The 21,697-nt window shown below is 43.3% G+C and overlaps 1 protein-coding gene across 1 annotated transcript; it reads left to right on the top strand.

Moving 5' to 3' along the window:
• The first annotated feature begins 676 nt into the window (after positions 1-676).
• Positions 677-17,903, top strand: BMP2 (bone morphogenetic protein 2). The gene is made up of 3 exons (XM_070732675.1): positions 677-1,860; positions 4,797-5,152; positions 16,204-17,903. Exons 2-3 carry the CDS (start codon positions 4,801-4,803, stop codon positions 17,046-17,048), a joined length of 1,197 nt encoding a protein of 398 aa, XP_070588776.1. The 5' UTR covers positions 677-1,860; positions 4,797-4,800; the 3' UTR covers positions 17,049-17,903.
• The last annotated feature ends 3,794 nt before the right edge of the window (positions 17,904-21,697 follow it).

Raw genomic sequence — 21,697 nt, 5'->3', positions numbered from 1 at the left:
TTCGGCCGAGAGGAAACAAAGCCCGTCTTCCTTTTTAGAAACGAGCGTTGAATGAGCCTTCCTCGCCCACCTCCCGCCCCAAAATATCCGTCGAGCCTGGGCGCTGCCACTGTTCGCTGCAAAGAAATAGCGCCGCGTTCTTCGCCGGAGAAGGGCTTTATGTTAAAAGAAATTAAGTGTTGACATCACCAGTTAACCTCAGAAGTGGCAGTAATCTATCTTTTCTTTTCTTTTTCTTTCTTTCTTTCTTTCCTCCCCCTCGCCTCTCTAACTCCTTCCTTTCATCCTCCCTCCCTGCTTTTTCTCTCATCTCTAAATCTTCCCTCCCTCCCCCTCTCTCCTTCCTTCCTTTCCCCCCTCCCTCCTTCTCTTCCTCCTTTTCTTTTCCCATCTAACTCCTTCCTCTCTCCCTCTCTTCTTCCCTTCCTTCCTTCTCTCCCTCCCTCTCCCCTTCCTTCCTTCCTTCCCTCCTTCTCTCCCTCACTCTCCTTCCTTCCTTCCTTCTTTCCCTCCCTCCCTCCTTCTCTCCCTCCCTCCCCTCTCCTCCTTATCCTACCCTAATCCGGAAAAGTGGAAGCAAAAGGCAAGTGAAGGTTGGACGGCGGAGGAGGGAGGGGAAGTGGGGAAAGGGGGCGGCGTTCCCTTTAAAAAGCCGCCCGCCACGCCGCACTCCCTCGCAGCACTCGCGGCGGCTTGGCTCCTTGGCTCCCGGTCTCAACCCCAGGCTTCCCGCGGCTGTGATTGGCGAGCGAGGCTCCCGAGCTCCGGCGGCCGTGACATCAGCAGAAGCGGAGCGAGCAAAACCAAAGGGGGGCGGGAGGCGGTGCGGTGTTGTGGAAGGAAGTTCAGCAGCAGCAGCAGCAGCACCTCGAGCGCTCGGCGGACGCAGGGACGAAAGAGCAGCATCTCTCGCGCCCGGGGTGCCGGGGTGAAATTGCAGCCGGCGCACCGACGGATCGGAGGCGAAAAGGAGGAAGTGGCTGCCGCCGAAGTTGGGAGTCCCCCGAAGGCTGCTCTTTGCACCGAGGAAGGAAAGCGCCGGGAAAAGTGCAAAGTGACTGGGTAGTCCGGAATTCAACGTTTGGCTGAGCGAAGGGCTCCTATTTACAGTCCCCCCTCCCCGATCCGAGAGAAAAAGCGATCGGCCTCGATCCGGTGACACAGCCTGACCTTCCTCGGCCCGGGAGACTCTCGCTTCCCCTCCCCTCCAGATCTCCTCCTGCTTACTCGCGAGCAGACATGTTTTCCAGCCAGCCCGGGCCTGGGAGCGGAGCGCCGGCGTCGCCTCTCCTTTCCCAGAAGTCCCCGTCGAGACGGCGCCCTTCCAGCCTGGAGTGATGCCGACGTCGGGAAAGGTTGCCGGGCCAAAGCAGCCGAGCGGGATCGCCGCGTGTCCCCCACTCCTCCTCCTCCATCTCACGACCGTGCCCGGGTTACAGCGACCGAGCCCCGCCGGGATGGTTTCTCCTCCAAAAAGCCAGCTGGGATTGTGGCGGACGAGACGCTGCTAGAGCCAAGCCCCCCTCCGGGACAGCGTCGCGTGTGAAGGCGGCCGCTTCGAATTGGCCGAGGGAAGAAGTGGAAGTCCGCTTGCTGCTGCTGCCTCGGTCGCTTCTTCCATCCACCCCCCCCACGTCCTGCGCCGCCGCCGCCGTCTTCGCCCCTCGGCCGGGGACTGCTCGATCCTCTCCGGCTGTCGGACCGGAGCGCGGGGGGCGGGAGGCCGGATCGGAGAGCTCGAGGGGGATCGCGGGACGCCGCTCGCTCGGCCAGGCAACTTCGATGTGGAGGCTGGCCCCATGGACGTGGGCGAGTGCGTTGCTGCTGCTGCTGCTTAGGCGATCGGCGGCATCCTAAAAGGTTAGAGGGGGATGGCGGAGATTGGGAGGGGGGATCGCTGGAAGACGGGACGCGGCTGGAAGAGGCGGCACTTGCCAAAGGTTCTTCCGAGGGTTCGGTCCGCCTCAGCTCCTTCCCTGTTTTGATTGACGGCGGTGGTCCTTCCTTGTCCCCTTCCCCGTGCTCCCTCGAATCTTTCCCGAAGAAGGAAACAAGGGCCAGCCCTCCTTGATTTCAGGTGGTTGTAGGACCGCAGAGGTTCCTCTCCACCTTCCATTATAGCATTTAAACTTATGTACCGCTTCGCAGTGTTTTACTGCCCTCTCTAAGCAGTTTATAGAGAGTAAGCATATTGCCCCCAACAATCTGGGTCCTCATTTTATCCACCTGGGAAGGATGGATGGAAGGCTGAGTCAACCATGCGCCTGTTGAGATTCGATCTACCTTTGGTCTATGTCCCCATTTCCCCAGTTCTTGATAAGCAGCATCAAGGGTTGTTTCTTAACATCTCTGGGTGAAGCAGCTACTTAAAGTATCCCCCCAAAATTGAGGGTGGTGGTGGAAGTAGTGGAGGATGCATTTGAAGCAAAGAATTGACTCCGAGTTGGATTTTTAAAAAAGAACCCAGAGTGTTGGGATGCAATAGGCTGACTGTGTAAACTGTTTGCAGAGGGCTGTAAAATGCACTGTGAAGGGGTACATAAGTCTAAGTGCTATTGCTAAATACACTATGTAGTGGGTCCTACCCAAGCAGTAGCCCAGCATCCTCTTGAACAATTCCCCCCCCCCCCCCAGACTAGCACATGCCAGAAGTTGATCTACAACTTGCGTCCTTCTTCGCCAACTTTCTGGAGAGCAAGTAGGAGTAGATAAAAAGTTGTTGTAGTGTGTTTTTCCAAGATAGGTTTTCCGGCAGATGCCTGGGTTGTGGCTTCCCAGATGGGATCCTTTGTTTTCTTTACACCTATCACCCCTTACATGATGCCAGGTTGTTTTGACTCCTGCCCATTCTCTTCATCAGATGCAGAAGGAGTGCAACTGTACCGTGGCAAACTGAAACCTTCAATTCCCCCTAAAATGTGCTTCCATTTGTGGATTTGGGTGTGCATGTGTGCGTGCGCTTGGTTTCCTCTGGGTTTTGACACCAGGCCTTTTTCTGTGCTTCCCTCCTCCTTTTGCAAATCCTGTCCAATGAACTAATCCCTCTCTCTCTCGGCTGCAAATGGTTGTGCCGGGATTAGTTACCTTGACTGAATAAATACAAAGTGTTCAACCCCTTCAGTGGAGCTGAAACAATTCATCTGTCTTTAAAACTGTATCGTAGATGGTAAAAATAACTCGTATAAACCCTTGCTGTTTTAAGCAGAGTAAGTAACCCATTCACAAATGATGACTCACATAGATCCATTCAGTTTTCATTCCCTGAATGAATCTAAGAACTGAACATTGTTACAGTAGACCAAATGCCATTACAGTCCAGAAGAGGGCGTGGAGAATGAAAAGAGCCATAGAAATGAAGTTTGGCTCCTGTAAAGACCCCACTAAATAATGGTTTAACTTTATCTCGAGAAGCAGAAAACACAGTAATGATGAATATGTACCCCTAATTGTCTAAACACAGCGTCCCTATTATGCACACAGTTAGTTGCACATTTTAATGTATGGCTTATGCATTATGCATTCATACTTTTAGGCTGGTTTATGCATGCTTAATTTTATGCTGTGTTTGCCACTTCCGTATATAATCTGTATTTTAATCAGTAGAATCATGGTTTTCACTGGCATAAGTTGCCTATATCCAGTTCTTGGGGAATCAGCAAGTAGCTTTGCTGATTCCCCTAAGTGATGGGAAGTTCCTCCTGCTAATTTTTTTTACTACAGTTTAGAACCTTAATGCTCAAGTTTACTTTAGTTACGAAGTAAGTTGGCTTCCCTTTTTTAATTGATTTTTCTCTTTAAAATCTAAGCCTTGTTTTCCCTTCTAATCTGTTAAGAAAGTAGCTTTTCCTTGTTGGAACAAGCTCCCATGCCGCTTTTAGAGATAGCAGTCATATGTTATTGATTCCCCAAAGCTAGCAATCCATTGTATACCCTTCCACTCCCAGCCCTAAAGACCTTTGAGTGGTTGCCTGTTTCAGGAAGTCCTACTTCCTTAGCCCCATCATGTGATAAATATTTGGGGATTCCCCATGTCCTAATCATTTCATTTCTCTTTACTCTCACAAAAGTGAACATCTGCTCTTGGGTAACTTGGAAATCAGGTTTTAGAATCCAGATTTTGCCAAATTTGGCTAATGGTTGCTCCCAAGACACCATGGATTAACATGGTGGAATCTTAGTGCTAAGGCTATGAGAGACACCCCAATTTGTCATGAATGAAGAATGTGTCTCAAGATAATGTTGCAGGATCCAATCTGGGTCTGTCACCTGGACCAGAGATATAATCTTCTGAGCTTCTGGACTCATGCTGGAGCCCATCTTCAGGGAACTCCTCTCTTCCCTGAGGATAGGCTCCAGCACAAGTCCAAAAGCTTGGAAGACTAAACCTCTCTGGCCCTGGTAACCAACCCAGATTGGACCCCAATTTCTCTCTTGTGACCATGGCATTCTTCTCTCTCAGGCCCATCCAGCTTTCAACAGAGAGTTGAGTGGCGTGTTGAATGAGCCTTGAAAGCCTATGCCATTAAACCTCAAATCCATCATATAGTTTAGACAGGCAGTAGCCGCGGATGGGGGAAGGAAGGCTGGAGACCTTTGGTGCTATTTTCACTTCATGTGACTTTTCCAGAGGAAGCAAGTTGAACACATTCAGCAGTTGAGCATCTTACTAGGAGGACCTGTCGGTGGAATGTGGACTCTGTTTGGTCCTTCTGCATGCTCCCAAAGACGGAACTGATCATGTCCCCTCCTTCCATTGGAATCTAACACTGTATTTTGCTTTTGTGCCTTGTACATAGATTGATGATCATGGTGGCCAGGACCTGCTCTCTATTAGTGCTGCTGCTTTATCACACACTGCTAGGGGGCTCTTCCAGTCTCATCCCCGAGATGGACAACCGGCGAAGTTTCAGCGCTGATTTGGGCCAGCCGGCTCAGCTGCAGCTCTCAAAAGAAATCCTGCGTGAATTTGAACTGCGTCTGCTCAATATGTTTGGGCTTAAGCGGCGGCCCACTCCAACCCAGAATGCTATTATCCCTTCCTATATGTTGGACCTCTACCATCTACACACGAGTCAGAAGCCAACTTCCATGGACTATAATCTAGAGAAAGCGAGCAGCAAAGCCAATACCGTCAGGAGCTTTTATCACGAAGGTAAGGGAAATTAGTTATTTATCCAGCTCCCAACTTCCACAACCCAATCCAGTTAAAATTAAAATTGCTCTGGTTTGAATATTTGCAACCTGCAGCTCTGGGTTGCTAAGATATATTCTGGCAGTGTGGACACTTCTGACCTGTTATTCACTCCCTTGCGATTTTGGTAATACTGTACTTGCAATTTAAATAATAACAAGACCCTTCTGTCTGTCTGTGTGTGTTTGTGTGTGTGTGTTTGTGTGTGAATGAGCATTGACCATTCATGCACCCTGCTGCAGTAAAGATCATATTGAAACTTAATTTTTTTAGATTAAGACATGTTGAATTTGGCCAGTTGTGAAAATGATCCATTTTAAATGTAGGGCTTTTTTTTAAAAAAAAGAAAAAAATTGTGCAAAAGAAATAAGAAATAATTAGAAAATGCATGTGGGTGAAATGTAATTGTCCCTTTTGATATCATCTTTGTTGAAACTTCCTCCTGTGCGAGTCACACAGCTGTGCCCGGGTAGTTTATAAAATTAACTGGTATGCCAAAAGAGTGTTGGAGAATTTATGGCTTTCCAGATTCTGCTGAATCACATTCCCTGATATTCCACGCTTTAGGCTGGGACTGCTGGAAGTTGTAGTTCAGCAACAACTATGGGGCCACTGCTTTCCCAAACCCGTCCTGAATACCAGTGTTAGAGCCTTAATAATGTGTTCATGGACATGCCTCTTGGCTTTCTGTTTTTCGAATATCCTTACAGTGGGAAACGCCGGCCTGAGTTGGCGTTGGAAACTTTCAAGCATAAAGACGTCAATATGTTTAAATCAGCATAGAGATGACTCTGGTTGTACCAGTTGTGCTGGGCCCCAAATTATGTGGCGAAAGTGGAATCTTGTTGCCACAGGGTTACAGAACTGCCTGCTGCCAATTTGAGTATCCTAAGTAGAAATCTTGTAAAATATAATAATATCTGGACAGAGACGTGCTATATAGTCTTCCCTACCATTCATGATAATAAGCATCGTTGTAGCTTGTTTGACAATTAAAACGCGCTGCAACCAACTCTCAGTTAGGTATTCAGGAACTGACCTGTGATGAATGACTGAGCTGAGCCAAATGATGGGATGATCATTTGGGATGAGAGGAACTACGGTCCCTTTTTAAGTTCCTTGTTTTATTGTGCATGTGGTTGGCTGATATTGAGGGTGGCCATTTCGCCTGCTGTGGTAGAAATTCTAATTTTGCTCAAAGAGATGCGCATATATAAATTATATGAAACAGCCGGGAGCAAAATTGGGGAGGAGTAGAAAGAAACCAGATTTTTCACCCCTCCCAAACAGATAGAAATTTTAGTGAAAATGAAAGTTGTGTTTCATTAAACATGCAGATGGCATAGTTTTCATACAAGTAAAATAAATGTTATGGGCCTTTGCATGAATTTCCTTTTGAAATGATTTTACCTGATCCATAGTTAAGAAAGAAGGTAGATTTCTTTTTATTTTCAAGCACAGATTCTGTTCAAATTAGTTTCCACTGAGAACTGTTGGAGGCTAAGCAGTAAGAAAAGTCTGTGGAATATACAGTTGGCCATAGGGTCACTTGGAAGGTTTTCTAATCCCTATCTAATCCCCGTGAGAGATCCCTTTGACAATCAATTGTATTGTCTCCACTATGACTTTGTCTTCTGTTTAAATTTTGATTTAGTGTAGACCTAAGGATAAGCCCTTTAGAAAACAAGATTGATAAGTTTCAGAGCAGCTGTCCGCGGATTTTATAGGCAACTAGGGTTTACTGAGATTAAAAGCCACAGGCAAATATACATTTACTAAAGGCAAAACAATTGTGAGTTAAGGCAATGCTCTGCCTGTGCAGTCAGATAATTGGTAACAATGTCTTTCAGAACTGGCCTGTTTTATTAAATTAAAGGCACCCTGTTTAAAGAATTCTGCAAAGTGACATATTGGGGTACATCAAACTTGAACAAACTTGTCCACACCCCTAAGGTATAAAATATTGGATCTTAGTTTTGCAAACAATTATTTCTTTTAGATCTGTTTATCTATCCAAACTTTTCTGTATGGTCACACATCTCATTTCTCCTGTCCCTGTGTGATTCTAGGCACAATATATGCAATTAGTTCGGATGCATATAAACAGCTATTTAATGCAATCTTCAAATAATATAATCCAGTAAAAATATGTGATAGCAGTAGCATGAGCAAAAGATTAGTTATTTCCAATTTATAGCAAGGGTGGGGAAGGAAGTGGATCTAATTAAATGTATGGATCTTATAAGAACCACAGCAGTGAACAAGATCCCTGACTTTTAATAACTCTCTTAACCATGATAGCAACTCCCCTCCACCATCTGGCATTAAGGAACGATGGGGTAAAAAGGAGTGTGGGAGGGTTGGTCTTAAGTTAGTTCTGGCACTCAAAGCTATTTTTTAAAATTGTAAGTGTATCTTTAGCCCAAGATTTCTGGACAATCTTGGAGTTCTACATGAAACACAAGGTAGTTCCTGCAAGCCTGAAGTTTGCCCAACCCTAACCTGCAGGTTCCTTATTCACTTTATTTCATTCCACCCACACCTGTGCTAATGCAATATAGGTACACCTGCAGAAGCTATTTATTCACTGTTTTTTGGCAACCATTACCAAACCAAAGACTATAAATGCACAGCTGTTCATTTTTACATTAGTGCCCTGGATTTACTGTAAAACTAAAGGAAAAATGCAGACTGAACAGGTTATAAAGCTGATATGCCCCCCCTCCCAAAACCCCCTTACTCATACATATGTATTTTAGGTTTAATTAAATTTCTGTACAAGGGGTGTGGCTATACTGATTATGCTAACTAATAGCAAGTCTTAATGCGGTAAGAGGTTAATGTTGTAATTTAACCTTACACTGTGTTTACACTGGTTTGCGTATAAATATAAAACTAATTAATGGGAGAATGTATATTGCACCATCCTCTTGTGCCAAATTGCATTTTAATGCACAGTTACACATCCACATGGTTCAAAGGAAGACTGATACATATTTCAGGCTACAAATTTATCTACCTTTACCTGGGAATAAGTCCATCTACGGAAGTATTTACTTCTGAGTGAGTTTATATACCTAACTTAATTGCTACTATGCAAGTCAGTGAAGGGCTACCAAAATTTTTACTACCACACTGTGGGTGTGGCTTATGCAGAGTGCCCTGCATTTTCTTTCAACATCTTTCAGTGCAAATTGTGTGCTCTGGGGTAGAGCTCCAGTTTTGCTACCTCACTGTGTCCCCCCCCGCGTCCAGGCAATAGCCCACCCCTGACGCAAGTAAGCCTTATTCCTGTGAATTTCATTATTTACACTGAATAATCATGGGAATGACACGCGTAACTTGGAAAATCTGCTGACTCACTTTTGAAATTCTGTAGTTCAAATGGGCATTTATAGTCTTTCTGAAGACATGGGTTTTCCCTCCCCCCCATCTTTTAAAAAAGTATTTATGTGTATAGATAGCTACTAAATTGCTTAGCACTTCACTGGTGTGCCTGCTAAAGCTCTCAACTAAAAGCTCTTTTGGGTTGGGTTTTACCATATTTTTCAAAGTATAAGACACACTAGAGTATAAAACGCACCTTAGTTTTTGGGGAGGGAAATATGGAAAAGAATCTGCTTATCAGATATTTATCTGGCTAGCGCCCTTAGTCTGGTCAGCTTCAGCACATTATTTTGTCCCCTGGTTAAGGCTTTAAAAAAACTCTACTTGGAGTAACAATGAAAGAGCTTGCAAGCTAATAAGAGGTGGGAACATCATTAGCACCTGGTTAGGGTTGGGGAAAAAAAGCGCTTAGAAAAAAGCTATACTCAGAGTATAAGACACACCCAAATTTTAGCCTCTTTTAGGGAGGGAAAGGTTGCATCTTATACTCTGGACAATATGGTAATATTCAGTAACATCTGAAGGACTTTTTACCTCAGCCTTACTCTGAGAGCAAGATGAAGGGGGTGGGAGTGAGGCTTTGCATTTGAATAGTGGATTTGAATCATCCACTGAGTTTAATGTGTAGGCGGCATATGCAGGGGTGGGTTCTACTTACATTCCCCGCTGCTTCAAATCGCGACAGAAGTGCATGTTTTATGCATGTGTCTTCCTTCTCGGAAAATAATAAAAAATTAAGTTCCACACATGTGAAGAAGCTAAATCCAAGATGGCTGCACCCACGGACCGGCACTAACAGAATCGGCTCCATTATGTCATCACCGGTTTACTAATGGTTCTAAAGAACCGGTTAGAACTCATAGAAACCCATCTCTGGGCCTATATAAATTGTCTCTGGAGAACCCTGGTGTCAGGCCCAAAGTCAATATGTGAAGTCAAAGGCTGGCCTGAGACAGTTTTGGTAGTAAGAAAAGAACTGGGGGGAGTGAGAGAGTGAGAGATTTATGCCACGCAGCACACATTCCTTTACGCAGAATCCAATAGTAAACTGAACACAGGAAGGAATTAGAAATCCCTGCATCGGATTTGTCCTCATGATTGCACTTGTGGGTGTGGGGGTGGGAGATGAGCTTTTGACCTGGATGTAATCTTAAGGGACCTTAAGTTGGAATGAATTGCCGGTAGAAATTTGCAAACCCTAAGAAACTATGTAATTGCTAATTTCTACCTGCAGTCACCATCCAGTGATTTTTTGGAAGTCCATTCATGACAAGTTTACCCTCTTGTCCAAATAACCTCTCGGAATGGCTGATAGGAAGGTGGGAAAATGAAAGAGAAATACAATAAAAGTGCTTTAACAGCAACGTAGAAAGCAGTGTTTCTGAAGAGGGGAGCCAGAGTAAAATAGTAAGGATCTGGTTAAGACAGAAAAACCTAGGAAAAGAAAATGGATGTGCCATAATAGCTTCTTCAGATATGCTTCAGTGGAGAGCCAACAGGTAGTCCTTGACTTATGACCACAATTCTGTTGTTAAAAGTGAGACACTTGTTAAGTGAATTTTGCCTCACTTTACAACCTTTCTTTCTCCAGTTGTTTAGTGAATCACTGCAGTTGTTAGATTGTTAAGCCTGTTACACAGGCAGTAAATGAATCCGGCCTCCCCATTGACTTTGCTTGTCAAAATCTCACCAAAGGAAATCACGTCATAAATATGAGGCGGTTGCCAAGCAGTTGAACTTTGATCACATGTCCAGGAGGATACTGCAGTGCTTATGAGTGTAAGAAACACTTATCTTAAGTCATTTATTTCAGTGATACTGTAATTTCGAATGGCCACTGAATGAGCTGTTGTTAAGTCGAGGACTACCTGTACTATTATTGGGAGGCTGTTTTCTGAAAAACTCTCCTGTTTCTGTTTCCAGTTCTGATGAGGAGCAATAACCAGAGGACTGCCTCTGTGAAAGAACTTATATATGCACCTATGAAGAACATGTATTTGATGCTGTCCCTCTTTAGAGAAAATGTAGATGTAGGTTCCTACCAGTGAGGGGCTGCAATTTTTTTTACTACCACTCTGTGGGTGTGGCTTATTTTGTGGGTGTGGCTTGCCAGCCATGTGACCAGGTGGGAGTGGCTTGACAATCATGTGACCAGGGGTGGCTTAAAGGTAATGTGACTGGCTTAAAGGTGGCCAACTTGACGTCGCTCACAACAAGAGTTAGGGTGCTGGCCTCTCCTTGCCTCAAAGAGATACAGTTTCCCTATCTATTTATTATTACTCAACATCCAAAATATGCTATTTAATTCTCTGTATATATACCATATATGTTCATACATATTACACACAGGCACACAAAGATATACATTATCTATTATATAAACTGTATGTGTTTGTATATGCACACACGCACAGCTCTTCCAAAATTACACACATTCAACCTTACTTACTGTGATAGGAAAAACATACCCAGAGCCCAGAAGGGAGAAGAAGAAGAAAAATTCAAATGTTTTCTTCCGGTTCTGTGTACCAGACCGTAGCAGCCCATCACTGGTTTCTGCTCATCTGATGATTGTGGGCAGGAAAAAAAAGCAGTGGTGCCCTTGATTTGAATAGCCTCAGTGATCTGTCTTTATGAGCACACTTGGCTTAATTATGGTATGTCACCAATGGTGAAATCTAGGGTTTTTTTAATGCTGGTTCTGTGGGTGTGGCTTGGTGGGCGTGGCTTGGTGGGGTAGGATATTGCAAAATCCCCATTCCCACCCCATTCTTGAGGAAAGGATACTACAAAATCTCCATTCCTACCCCACACTGGGGCCAGCCAGAGGTGGTGTTTGCCGGTTCTCTGAACTCCTTAAAATTTCCACTACCTGTTTTCAGAACCTGCAGAATTTCACCCTGGTATGTTACCCTTCAATATGGTAATAAGGAATCTCCTTCCACCTAGTCATATGTACCCACAATCTAGGATTGCTAAGAGTCATCAAGTTTTTGGGAAACTGCTGTCCTACAGCCACCACGGAGGGTCTTGGAGATTCAATTCTGCACAATTGGCATTTTACTTTCATGAAAAGCATCCTCCTTGCACTGAGCAGTGGCAAACCTCTCTGCATTGTTTCATCAGTTGGGGCAAACTCAGGGTATGAGATTAAACTTCATTGGGGTGGAGATATGCAGCATAAGACAGCACCATCCTATACACATTGAGTTAAAAGTAAGTGCTGTAGAGCAGTGTTTTTCAACCAGTGTGCCGTGGCACACTAGTGTGCCGCAAGACATGGTCAGGTGTGCCGCGAAGCTCAGAGAGAGAAAGAAAACAAGAGAAAGAAAGAAAGAGAAAGAGAGAAAGAAAACAAGAGAGAAAGCAAGCAAGAGAGAGAAAGCAAGCAAGAGAGAGAGCAAGCAAGCAAGAAAGAGAGAGAGAAAGAAAGCAAGAGAGAAAGAGAACAAGAGAGAAAGAAAGAGAGAGAAAGAGAGAGAGAAAGAAAGCAAGAGAGAGAGAAAGACATAGAGGGAAGTAGGGAGGGAGAGAGAAAGAGCAAAAAAGAGGAAAGAAGGAAGAGAGTAAGAAGGAGGGATGGAGAGAGAGAAAAAAAAGAGGGAGAGAAAGAGGGAGAGAGAAATAGAGTGAAAGGGAGGAAGAGAGAGAATTTTTTTGTCCAAAAATTTTTTTAGCCCCCCCCCCCTCAATGTGCCCCATGGTTTTGTAAATGTAAAAAATGTGCCGCGGCTCAAAAAAGGTTGAAAATCATTGCTGTAGAGCTTGGAGGATTTCGAGTAGCTGTAGCCTGCAATCCTCTAAATTCTTGAATTGTAGATGGAAAGGGAACAGTAATTACATAGTACCAAAGTTAGATTAGGGTGTTTTCCCCCTCCCAGTATATTGTTTTGTTTTAATTTTATAAAACATTTTTACGGTCATTTATAGGACATTTAAACTGGACTTAGATATACAGGAAAATAAGTTGCCCTGAGCACATGTGGTAAGCTCACCACTGACAACATACTTAGGATGGAATTTTTGGGGACTTATAAAACAAAATAATAGGCTGTGAAGGTAACCAAGGGATTACAAGCGCATTGAAAGGAGAGGTAAACAGCAGCTGGCTATATGGCCTGTTGTTCTGGTGAACCCTCCCTAGCCACTGGGTAAACTGTTGCTTTGACGTGGGCAGGGTGGAAATGGGAAAACGGAAGGAAGAGAAAGGGTTGAAGATGAGAGCGAACGCAAGGAGAAAAAAATTCCCAGGATGGCCAGACTTTGAGAAAGGTCTAATGGAGAATGGGGAAAATGTGCTTTCTGTAAGAATAGGGGAGGTCAGGGATGTTTCTTAAAAGGCAGGGTGGAGGAAACCAGGGGATTTCTGGTGGGGTTTTAGGAGATAAAGCGTGAAGATTTGAAGTCAGTGAAATCCACAGGTTAAAACTCCTATCAGATGGTTGTCAACTTTAAAAGTGCTTACAAGAAAGTAGACCTAGCCCATCTCTGGAAAGACTTAATTTCTTGAGGCAGAACTTAAAAAGTCTTATAGTAGATTCTGCTTTGGAACTACATCTTTATATTACTGTTCAGACACTAGCAAGTCTGCCTTTAATCTACCTGCACCTTCTACCTCTCATGATACCTCCTCAAACAGGTGCTTCATCCTGTGATGTGGAAAGCCAAGAGCACAGGATAATATTGCAACATGTACCAGCAGGCATGGGCCATTGATACAAAGGGGCATAGCGCTCAACAAACTAAAAATTAGCAGTAGAGTTCAAACTAACTAAACCAACTAAAGTAAGCTGGAAAGCAGGAACTAGAAGATAAGCTTCTTGTTCCTGCTTATCTCCTTCTGTCATGTAAAGGGAAGTTTATTTTGAAACTGCATTGGGTGGCCATAAGCCACTCTATGTGACTTGGGTGGCCAAAAGTCACTCTATGTGACTTTTCCAGGCATTGGAGAAGAAGGGATTTTTGAATGGTGGCCACTGTGCCACAGGTACAGGAATGTTCATGTTTATTTAGTCTAAATTCTAAAAACAAAAATGTAAAGGATTATAATAACGATAGAGCTATCTAAATCATGAGCATCCAATCTTTTGGCCTGTCTGAGCTGCACTGAGTGGAATTGTCTTGGGCCACATATAAAATATATAATATAGTCCATATATATAAAACACACAATGATAAACGTTTATGATCTTATGGGGCCACGTTACTAGGTGTCCAGGGTGGCATGTGGCCCATGGCCTGCAGGTTGCACATGCCTGATCCAAATAGTTTGCAGAGACTCACAACAACAACAACAACAACAACATCAGCAGCATGCTTCATTCAACCACAGAGGTTGACCTCACTTAATATCTTGTCCTCAGTGAGTGGAGAAAGAGCGAAGTTTTTAAGGCATTCCTAAAGGCTAACAAGATCAGGACCATCTCTATCTCTGGAGATACATTGTTCCTAAGAAGGTATATCACCTGAGCCTCATTAGATGACACAGCTTTACAGAAGGGAACTGGTGCATTCCATTCTGCTGGATTTGATGAGACAAACGGAAGCAATTGAGATAGGCAATCCTGCAATACCAAATGCCTGTACTTTTCAGAGTTTCAACCTGCATCTTGAATTGTACCCAGAAGCCTACTGGGAAACACTGCATTTCATAGGTATTATATCAGCATATCACAAGGTGCCCAAATTGTGGCATTCTACTGTGGCTGAGGATTCCAAATGAATCCCCTGTGATAAAGAATTGGCACTGTGTCTAGCTGAGCCATAGCTATAACGTTTATGCCTCTGTTATTAAAACAGTGTCAGACCCAAACTTAATTGTCCTTAGAGTCAACCTGCTGAAGTCCATGATACTTTGGCTAATCTTAAATCACTTAAATCCCATTAAGTTCAGTACAGTAGGTCTGCTTGAAGCAAAACTAAGTGTTCATCCAGCCCAGTGTGTATTGGTTTTGCTGTTGTGTAATTTCTTGATTGGCCTGGGTACATTTGCTTCCAGCCTAAACTAGAGATGTTGAGATGAATGGTGATTATTGAATACTAATTATGGAATTAGTACTGATTATGGAAACATTAATTATCTCTGCTTTTTTTAAAAAAATCTCATGTTCAGAATTTCAGTGAAAGAAATCCATTGGAAGTTTATGGTTTAATGCTGGTTAAGTTAAAGATCTGGTAAAGGGTAAATGATTGTACAGCAATTCTTTTTTTTTTTTTGAGCTGAAATTTTGAAGTAAGTAAAACCTATAAAATATTTAAGAATGTTTTCTTCATTTCAAACCCAACCTTTGATTTTATCTTCCACTTGAGTTCAGTTTTCCTTTCTTTTTGTATATAGCTCTATAACCTATGTCTGTTTCTCTTCTTCATATCCTCTTTTTCTTGGCACTCCATCTTCTTAGTTTACTCCCCCTTGGGAAAAAAAACCCACCCACCCAAATATATGGTTTAGATTTTAGGCTGGCTTTTTTTCACTTGTATTTGAGATTTAGATTCCAGCCAGCGTAGCAAAGCTAACAAGTCAGATGACCTTAATTCAGATTTTTATTTCACCATGAAAATATGGAGGAGAAACCGAGAATATATTGAGAAGACAGATAAGGCTTCTGTTCCACTTGCTTGGCATTCTGAGAGCTGCCTTCACAAATCACAAATGGAAAGATCTGGGTTGGAGAATACAGGAGGAGATGACACATTGTACACCTTGAGAGTCAAATACTTTCTCAAAACAATTGCATGGTACTCCTGAAGGGCTTTTTAGCCACTGAAGCATGAACACCTATGTGCCCCTCAGCTCACAGTCGATAGTAAGCAAATAGTAGACAGACAACCACATGGCCGATAGGCTTGCCTGGCTTGATAAACACAGGATGCATCTGTTGTAATGAATGTTCACAATGCTTTCCTTGGACCTTTTCGTATGTTTACTGGACGGAAGGGTTAGGTCACTGTAGGTTCCCCCCTATGTGAATGTCTAAATTCATCCAAATACTTTTCATTCAGGACCCTCTTGAGTTAAATCACTGGGTGTGCTTTGCGAAGTTGCCTGTAATTAAGATAAAATCTTTTTTGAATGGTAAGGTTTGTAAATTATGGAACTTGTGGCATAATGCTTTTGGAACCAATTGGGGGAGACTGACATGAAAGCTGCAGCTGGGTGGCTTGTTTTTTTAAGAAATCTCAGAAATGCAATCCCTTCCTTGATCCTTAGTCACTTTTTAATTACTTTCACAGGGCCCCTGCTAACCGCCGTGTTAAAAAAAAAAATCTTTAATGCCCTTGAATTCCAGAGCAATGCCTCACATTTCTTCCCCTTTATTACGACCACCTGGAATTCAGAATGCAATCCGTTGGGATTGAAAGGCAGGATAGCAACCAGAGCAATATTGAGCTTCATGAAAGATAATAATAATAATAATAATAATAATAATAATAATAATAATAATAATAATAATTTATTAGACTTGTATGCCGCCTCTCTCCAAAGTAGAAGGGGCAGATTCTGGGTGTAATTGTACATTGGTTTATGCAAAGATGGTTTGAAAGTTTCAGTCCAGTGACTCAGGCATTTTACTGCAGGGTTTAAATTGCTGATTGCTCTTTTGCTTTTCTTCTCCTTCAACCAGAAACCCTGGAAGAGCTTCCAGAAAGAAGTGGGAAGACATCTCGGCATTTCTTCTTTAACTTAACATCTGTCCCTGATGGGGAGACGATCACGTCAGCTGAACTCCAGGTTTTCCGGGAGCACATCCAAGGTGCTGCTGAACACAACGGCAGCTCTCATCACCGAATTAATATTTATGAAATTCTCAAACCGGGACGAGAGGCTACCAAGGACCCTGTCATAAGCCTCCTGGACACCCGCTTGGTGCATCACAATGCCAGCAAATGGGAAACGTTTGATGTCACACCAGCTGTCATGAGATGGATTGCGCATGGGCAACCTAACCTTGGTTTTGTGGCGGAAGTGGTACATTTGAACAATGCCAGCAGCGTCTCCAAGAGACATGTCAGAATCAGTAGGTCATTGCATCAAGATGATACTAGCTGGCCTCGGATTAGACCCTTACTGGTCACTTTTGGGCATGACGGCATGGGCCTCCCGCTCCATAAGAGAGAGAAACGTCAGACCAAACATAGACCACGCAAACGCCATAAATCCAATTGCAGAAGGCATCCTTTATATGTGGATTTCAATGATGTAGGGTGGAATGACTGGATCGTGGCCCCCCCAGGCTACAGTGCCTTCTATTGCCATGGAGACTGTCCTTTCCCATTGGCAGATCATCTGAATTCCACCAACCATGCCATTGTTCAGACGCTGGTCAATTCTGTGAACTCCAAAATTCCCAAAGCTTGCTGCGTGCCGACAGAACTAAGTCCCATTTCGATGCTGTATCTTGACGAGAATGAAAAGGTGGTCCTAAAGAACTACCAGGACATGGTTGTGGAAGGATGTGGGTGCCGCTAAGGCAGCAGCAAAATTAAAGGGACAAATGGAACAGAAAAAAAAATAACACACACAGACACACACAACTTGACACTTTAATATTTCCCAATGAAGACCTTATTTATGTTATGATATGGAGAAACACATCTATTTTGAAAATCTATTTATGTCTACAGAAAAAAAAGTGAGGAAAGATATTTTAATCAGAGAGTTATTCCTTTTAAAGATTTTAAAACATATTTTAGTTGTACATTTTATATGGGTTTAACCCTTCCCCTCCCCTTCCCACAGCACATGAAGTATAAAGGTCAGATTCTTATTTTGTATTTATTTACTATTATAACCACTTTTTAGAAGAATAGCTAATTTGTATTTATATGTGTAATCCAAAACCAGCAGCAGCAGAAAAAAAAAGCAATATATAGGGTTTTGTACATAATTTAAAGTGAACGGTAGCTGTTTTCAGTTGTGTGTATTTAAATTGAAATGCAGAAGGGCTGTTACGGCAAAGATGCATTATATCCCATTTTGCTTTTTTGCAGTTCTACTGTTAAGGTCACAAGTGTAAACCCAATGAAAAAGGGCTAATCCACCCTGCTGACTCAAGATTATATTGTACAATTCTCAGGAATGCTGCAGGGTGGGCTGTCCACGCCGTGAGAAACTACCATGCTCTCATAGAATCAGGCTTTGCCCAGCAAATGGAAAAAGGATGACTTTTCCCTGCGCAAAGCCCCAGCGGGGCTGCTAGGAAACATCTCTGTCCCTTCGCTTCGTCTCAGCACCTACCGAAAAGCAAGATGTTGATGCTGTTCCTCCCTTTTGGAATCCATTGTCCTGGCCAAATACTTAATAAAAGACCAGATTTCCTCCGTTTTCTAAAGCTTCTTCCTAATTCGCCTTTCCTAACAGTTGCAAAGATGGGGTGTTTTATTACAAAGTTCTTTGGGGGGGGGGGGGAAACCAAGCACATCATTCCTACTGGGTATAGAAACATAGAAGACTGACGGCAGAAAAAGACCTCATGATCCATCTAGTCTGCCCTTATACTATTTTCTGTATTTTATCTCAGGATGGATATATGTTTATCCCAGGCATGTTTCAATTCAGTTACTGTGGATTTATCAACCACGTCTGCTGGAAGTTTGTTCCAAGGATCTACTACTCTTTCAGTAAAATAATATTTTCTCATTTTGCTTTTGATCTTTCCCCCAACTAACTTTAGATTGTGTCCCCTTGTTCTTGGGTTCACTTTCCTATTAAAAACACTTCCCTCCTGGACCTTATTTAACCCTTTAACATATTTAAATGTTTCGATCATGTCCCCCCTTTTCCTTCTGTCCTCCAGACTATACAGATTGAGTTCATTAAGTCTTTCCTGATACAGTTTATGCTTAAGACCTTCCACCATTCTTGTAGCCCGTCTTTGGACCCGTTCAATTTTGTCAATATCTTTTTGTAGGTGAGGTCACCAGAACTGAACACAGTATTCCAAATGTGGTCTCGCCAGCGCTCTATATAGCGGGATCATAATCTCCCTCTTCCTGCTTGTTATACCTCTAGCTATGCAGCCAAGCATCCTACTTGCTTTCCCTACCGCCGATACAAAAGTTATGTAATGCAGCACTGCATTGCACACCTATGAAGCAACACACTGGTAATAAAACACAACGTTCCTAAATTTCTTTCTCTTGAAAGAAGCTTCCTTTGGTAACCTTAGATCTTTCCCATTGATCTGCATACTATATTCATAGCCTACTGCAGTCCAGTTAAGGACTTTTAATGGTTTGCAAATATATAGCAGAATAACAGAGTTGGAAGGGACCTTGGAAGTCTTCTAGTCTAAACCCCTGCTCAGGCAGGAAACCCTAAACCATTTCAGACAAATGGTTGTCCAATCTTTTCAGTGCTGGAGCATTCACAACTTTTGGAGGCAAGTTGTTTCGCTGATTAATTGTTCTAACTGTTAGGAAATTTCTCCTTCTACATTGCTTCTCTCTTTGATCAATTTCCACCCATTGTTTTTTGTCCTGCCTTCAGGTGTTTTGGAAAATAGGTTGAATAGCTCATCCCCACTTTCTTGGTGACAACCCCTTAGATATCGGAACACTGCTATCATGTCACTCATTGTACATTTAAAATGTCCATGATAAAAAACATTAAAAACTGCTGATACCAAGTGAACTTGTGATCAATCTCAACAGTTTCATTTAGCTATTACATGGAGGGGATGTGTATCGGAGTATACCTTCTGATAGCCCACGGAGAAGCTGTTACAGAGTGAATTGCTGCTACTACAACCAACTGGCTTCTGAGGAAAGTGCAGGCCCAGGGCTCTTTAGGGCCCCTAATCTGCACAGACGGTCCATAGTCGATGGTATCAAAGGCCATTGAAAATAGGATGGATGTATTCTTGTCCAGATAACTGGAATAGTAATCCATTAGTGCAATTGTCATCTCTGTCCCTTGTTTGGATCTGAACACCAATGGGAAACAGTCCAGATTGTTTGCTTTCCTGTGGGATGCTTTGCGATCCCTCACCCTTGTTTTAGCAAACTTTTCTAAAAAGGCCGATTTAGAAACTGGGTTAACTAACCCAATGGGTCTTTGTAGGGTCCTTGAAGACTGGAGGAGGAAACATCTCAACCTCTTCAAGTTTGTCAGATAGCACTGACACATACACACCCACACACCCTTCTTCAATGAAACATTGATTGCTTTGCAGATACAGATAACTCCTGCCTGGCCATCCACAAGAACTCTCAAGGGCCATGATCCAGCATCCAGGAGGCAGAGAATGTTCTGGAAAGCATCCTACCCATTTCCTAAGAAGGGACAGGCCCTAAAGTGGTTTCAGGTAACACAGCATCCCAGTCTCCTTCCTGGACAATGGCCCTGCAGAATCAACAAGGGAGCAATGCTTAAGTAATTTGGCCAGCAAAATGCCGGACTACTAGTCACAGCAGCTAGGCAAGTGCTCTTGATATTTCCTAAAAGCCAATATACCATCCAAAAAACAAAGGCTGCTGGATGACATTGCAAATATAATAAAGAGAGAGATACAGTTGCTTTGCCTCCTTTATCACCACAGCTCAGGACCAAATATTTGAAAACTGGTCTTTGCTCATAAACACTCTCGATGGTATTTCAGTTTTCCAAACTCAATTTTAGTTGCATTCGAATCATATTGTCTATGCAGAAAGAAACAGGTATTTTTAATTTCTTTATATATTTCCCTCCTTAATAGCCTTCCTTTCTTGTACAGTGGTTGAGAGTATCTATGGTTATTCTTGTATTCTCACAACCTTACAAACTAGGTCAGGCAAGATGTTCCTGATCAAGCTCCCTGATTGAGTAGGAATCTCTCTCTCTCTCTGCTGGGTTGACTAATATTTGACAAATACAGTAATACCTCGTCTTATGAACCTAATTGGTTCCAGGGGGAGGTTCATAAGATGAAAAGTTTGTAAGACGAAAATCCATTAATCCGTGCAAGGAACCCCCCCCCCGCAAAAAACTGCTGCCGCCCGGCTGTCACCTTTTGAAACAGCCGGGGGGCTTCCCAGCAGCCTTCTGAACCCGAATGCCAAACCCGAACTTCTGGGTTCGGCATTCGGGAGGCCTCCGAGAAGCCCCCCGGCTGTTTTAAAAGGTGACAGCCGGGTGGTGGGGCTTCCCAGTGGCCTCCCGAACGCCGAACCCCAAAGTTCGGCAAAAGTTCAGGTTCGGGAAGCCGCTGGGAAGCCCCGCTGCCTGGCTGTCACCTTTTAAAACAGCCGGGGGGCTTCTCGGAGGCCTCCCGAACGCCGAACCTTGAAGTTTGGGTTTGGCGTTCGGGTTCAGGAGGACGCTGGGAAGCCTCCCGGCTGTTTCAAATAGCGACAGCCAGGCGGCAGGGCTTCTCGGGAGCGGTGGTGGGTTCGTAAGAAGAAACAAGTTCGTAAGAAGAGGCAAAAATTTTCTGAACCCCGGGTTCGTATCTCGGGTTGTTCGTAAGACGAGGGATTCGTATCATGAGGTACCACTGTATTTTGACAAAAACTGTAAATCCAGCTAGCAAAACATTCATATAGCAGGTAAGACAAAGATTTATACTGCACATTTCTATTTTGCATACAGTATATGCAGTGTCCATAGTTTTTCTTAGAAAAATTCAATTGGCCGTGCTCCTGAACACAATACTGGCAACTTTAAATTAATAGCTTTGCTTCGGATTCACCATATTTTTGCCTATCCTGAGCCTGTCTTTATCGATTGTGTCACTTTATTTCAGGGAAAGGCCATGAAAAAGATTTAAAATACACACCTACCCAAAAGCAGTCTCTTCTTTGCAGCTACTGCTATGCAAGTATAAATCAGATTTTACTTTAAAATTTGGGATGGGTAGAACAATATCTGAGAACAATTCCTTTCACTGCTTATCCGTTTTTGAGATCTCCGATAGGTGATGCTACTTTACCTGAACAATAGTTGCCCATCGTGTCTTCTCATATTCCTTGATTTGCAACATATAGCTTTATAGAATCAGCCTAATTCGCTGCCATATTATAAAGGATAGAAATGGGAGTCATGTTTGCAGTTATACAAGTGCATGGCAACTTCAAGCTTGGAAAAAAGCAATTGATGTAAAAATATCATGATAGAGATACAGCATGCCCAGTCTGCAGCAA

Source organism: Erythrolamprus reginae, chromosome 1 (assembly GCF_031021105.1).
Source record: "Erythrolamprus reginae isolate rEryReg1 chromosome 1, rEryReg1.hap1, whole genome shotgun sequence".
NCBI lineage: Eukaryota > Metazoa > Chordata > Lepidosauria > Squamata > Dipsadidae > Erythrolamprus > Erythrolamprus reginae.
The sequence above is the reverse complement of the archived record's forward strand: the minus strand, read 5'-3'. Positions and strand labels throughout refer to the sequence as shown.

Excerpts from the sequence above, each read along its gene's own strand:
- BMP2 (XM_070732675.1), top strand. The coding sequence starts at position 4,801 with ATGATCATGGTGGCCAGGACCTGCTCTCTATTAGTGCTGCTGCTTTAT. Across the intron at positions 5,153-16,203 it reads CAGGAGCTTTTATCACGAAG|AAACCCTGGAAGAGCTTCCA; the intron begins GTAAGGGAAATT and ends TCCTTCAACCAG.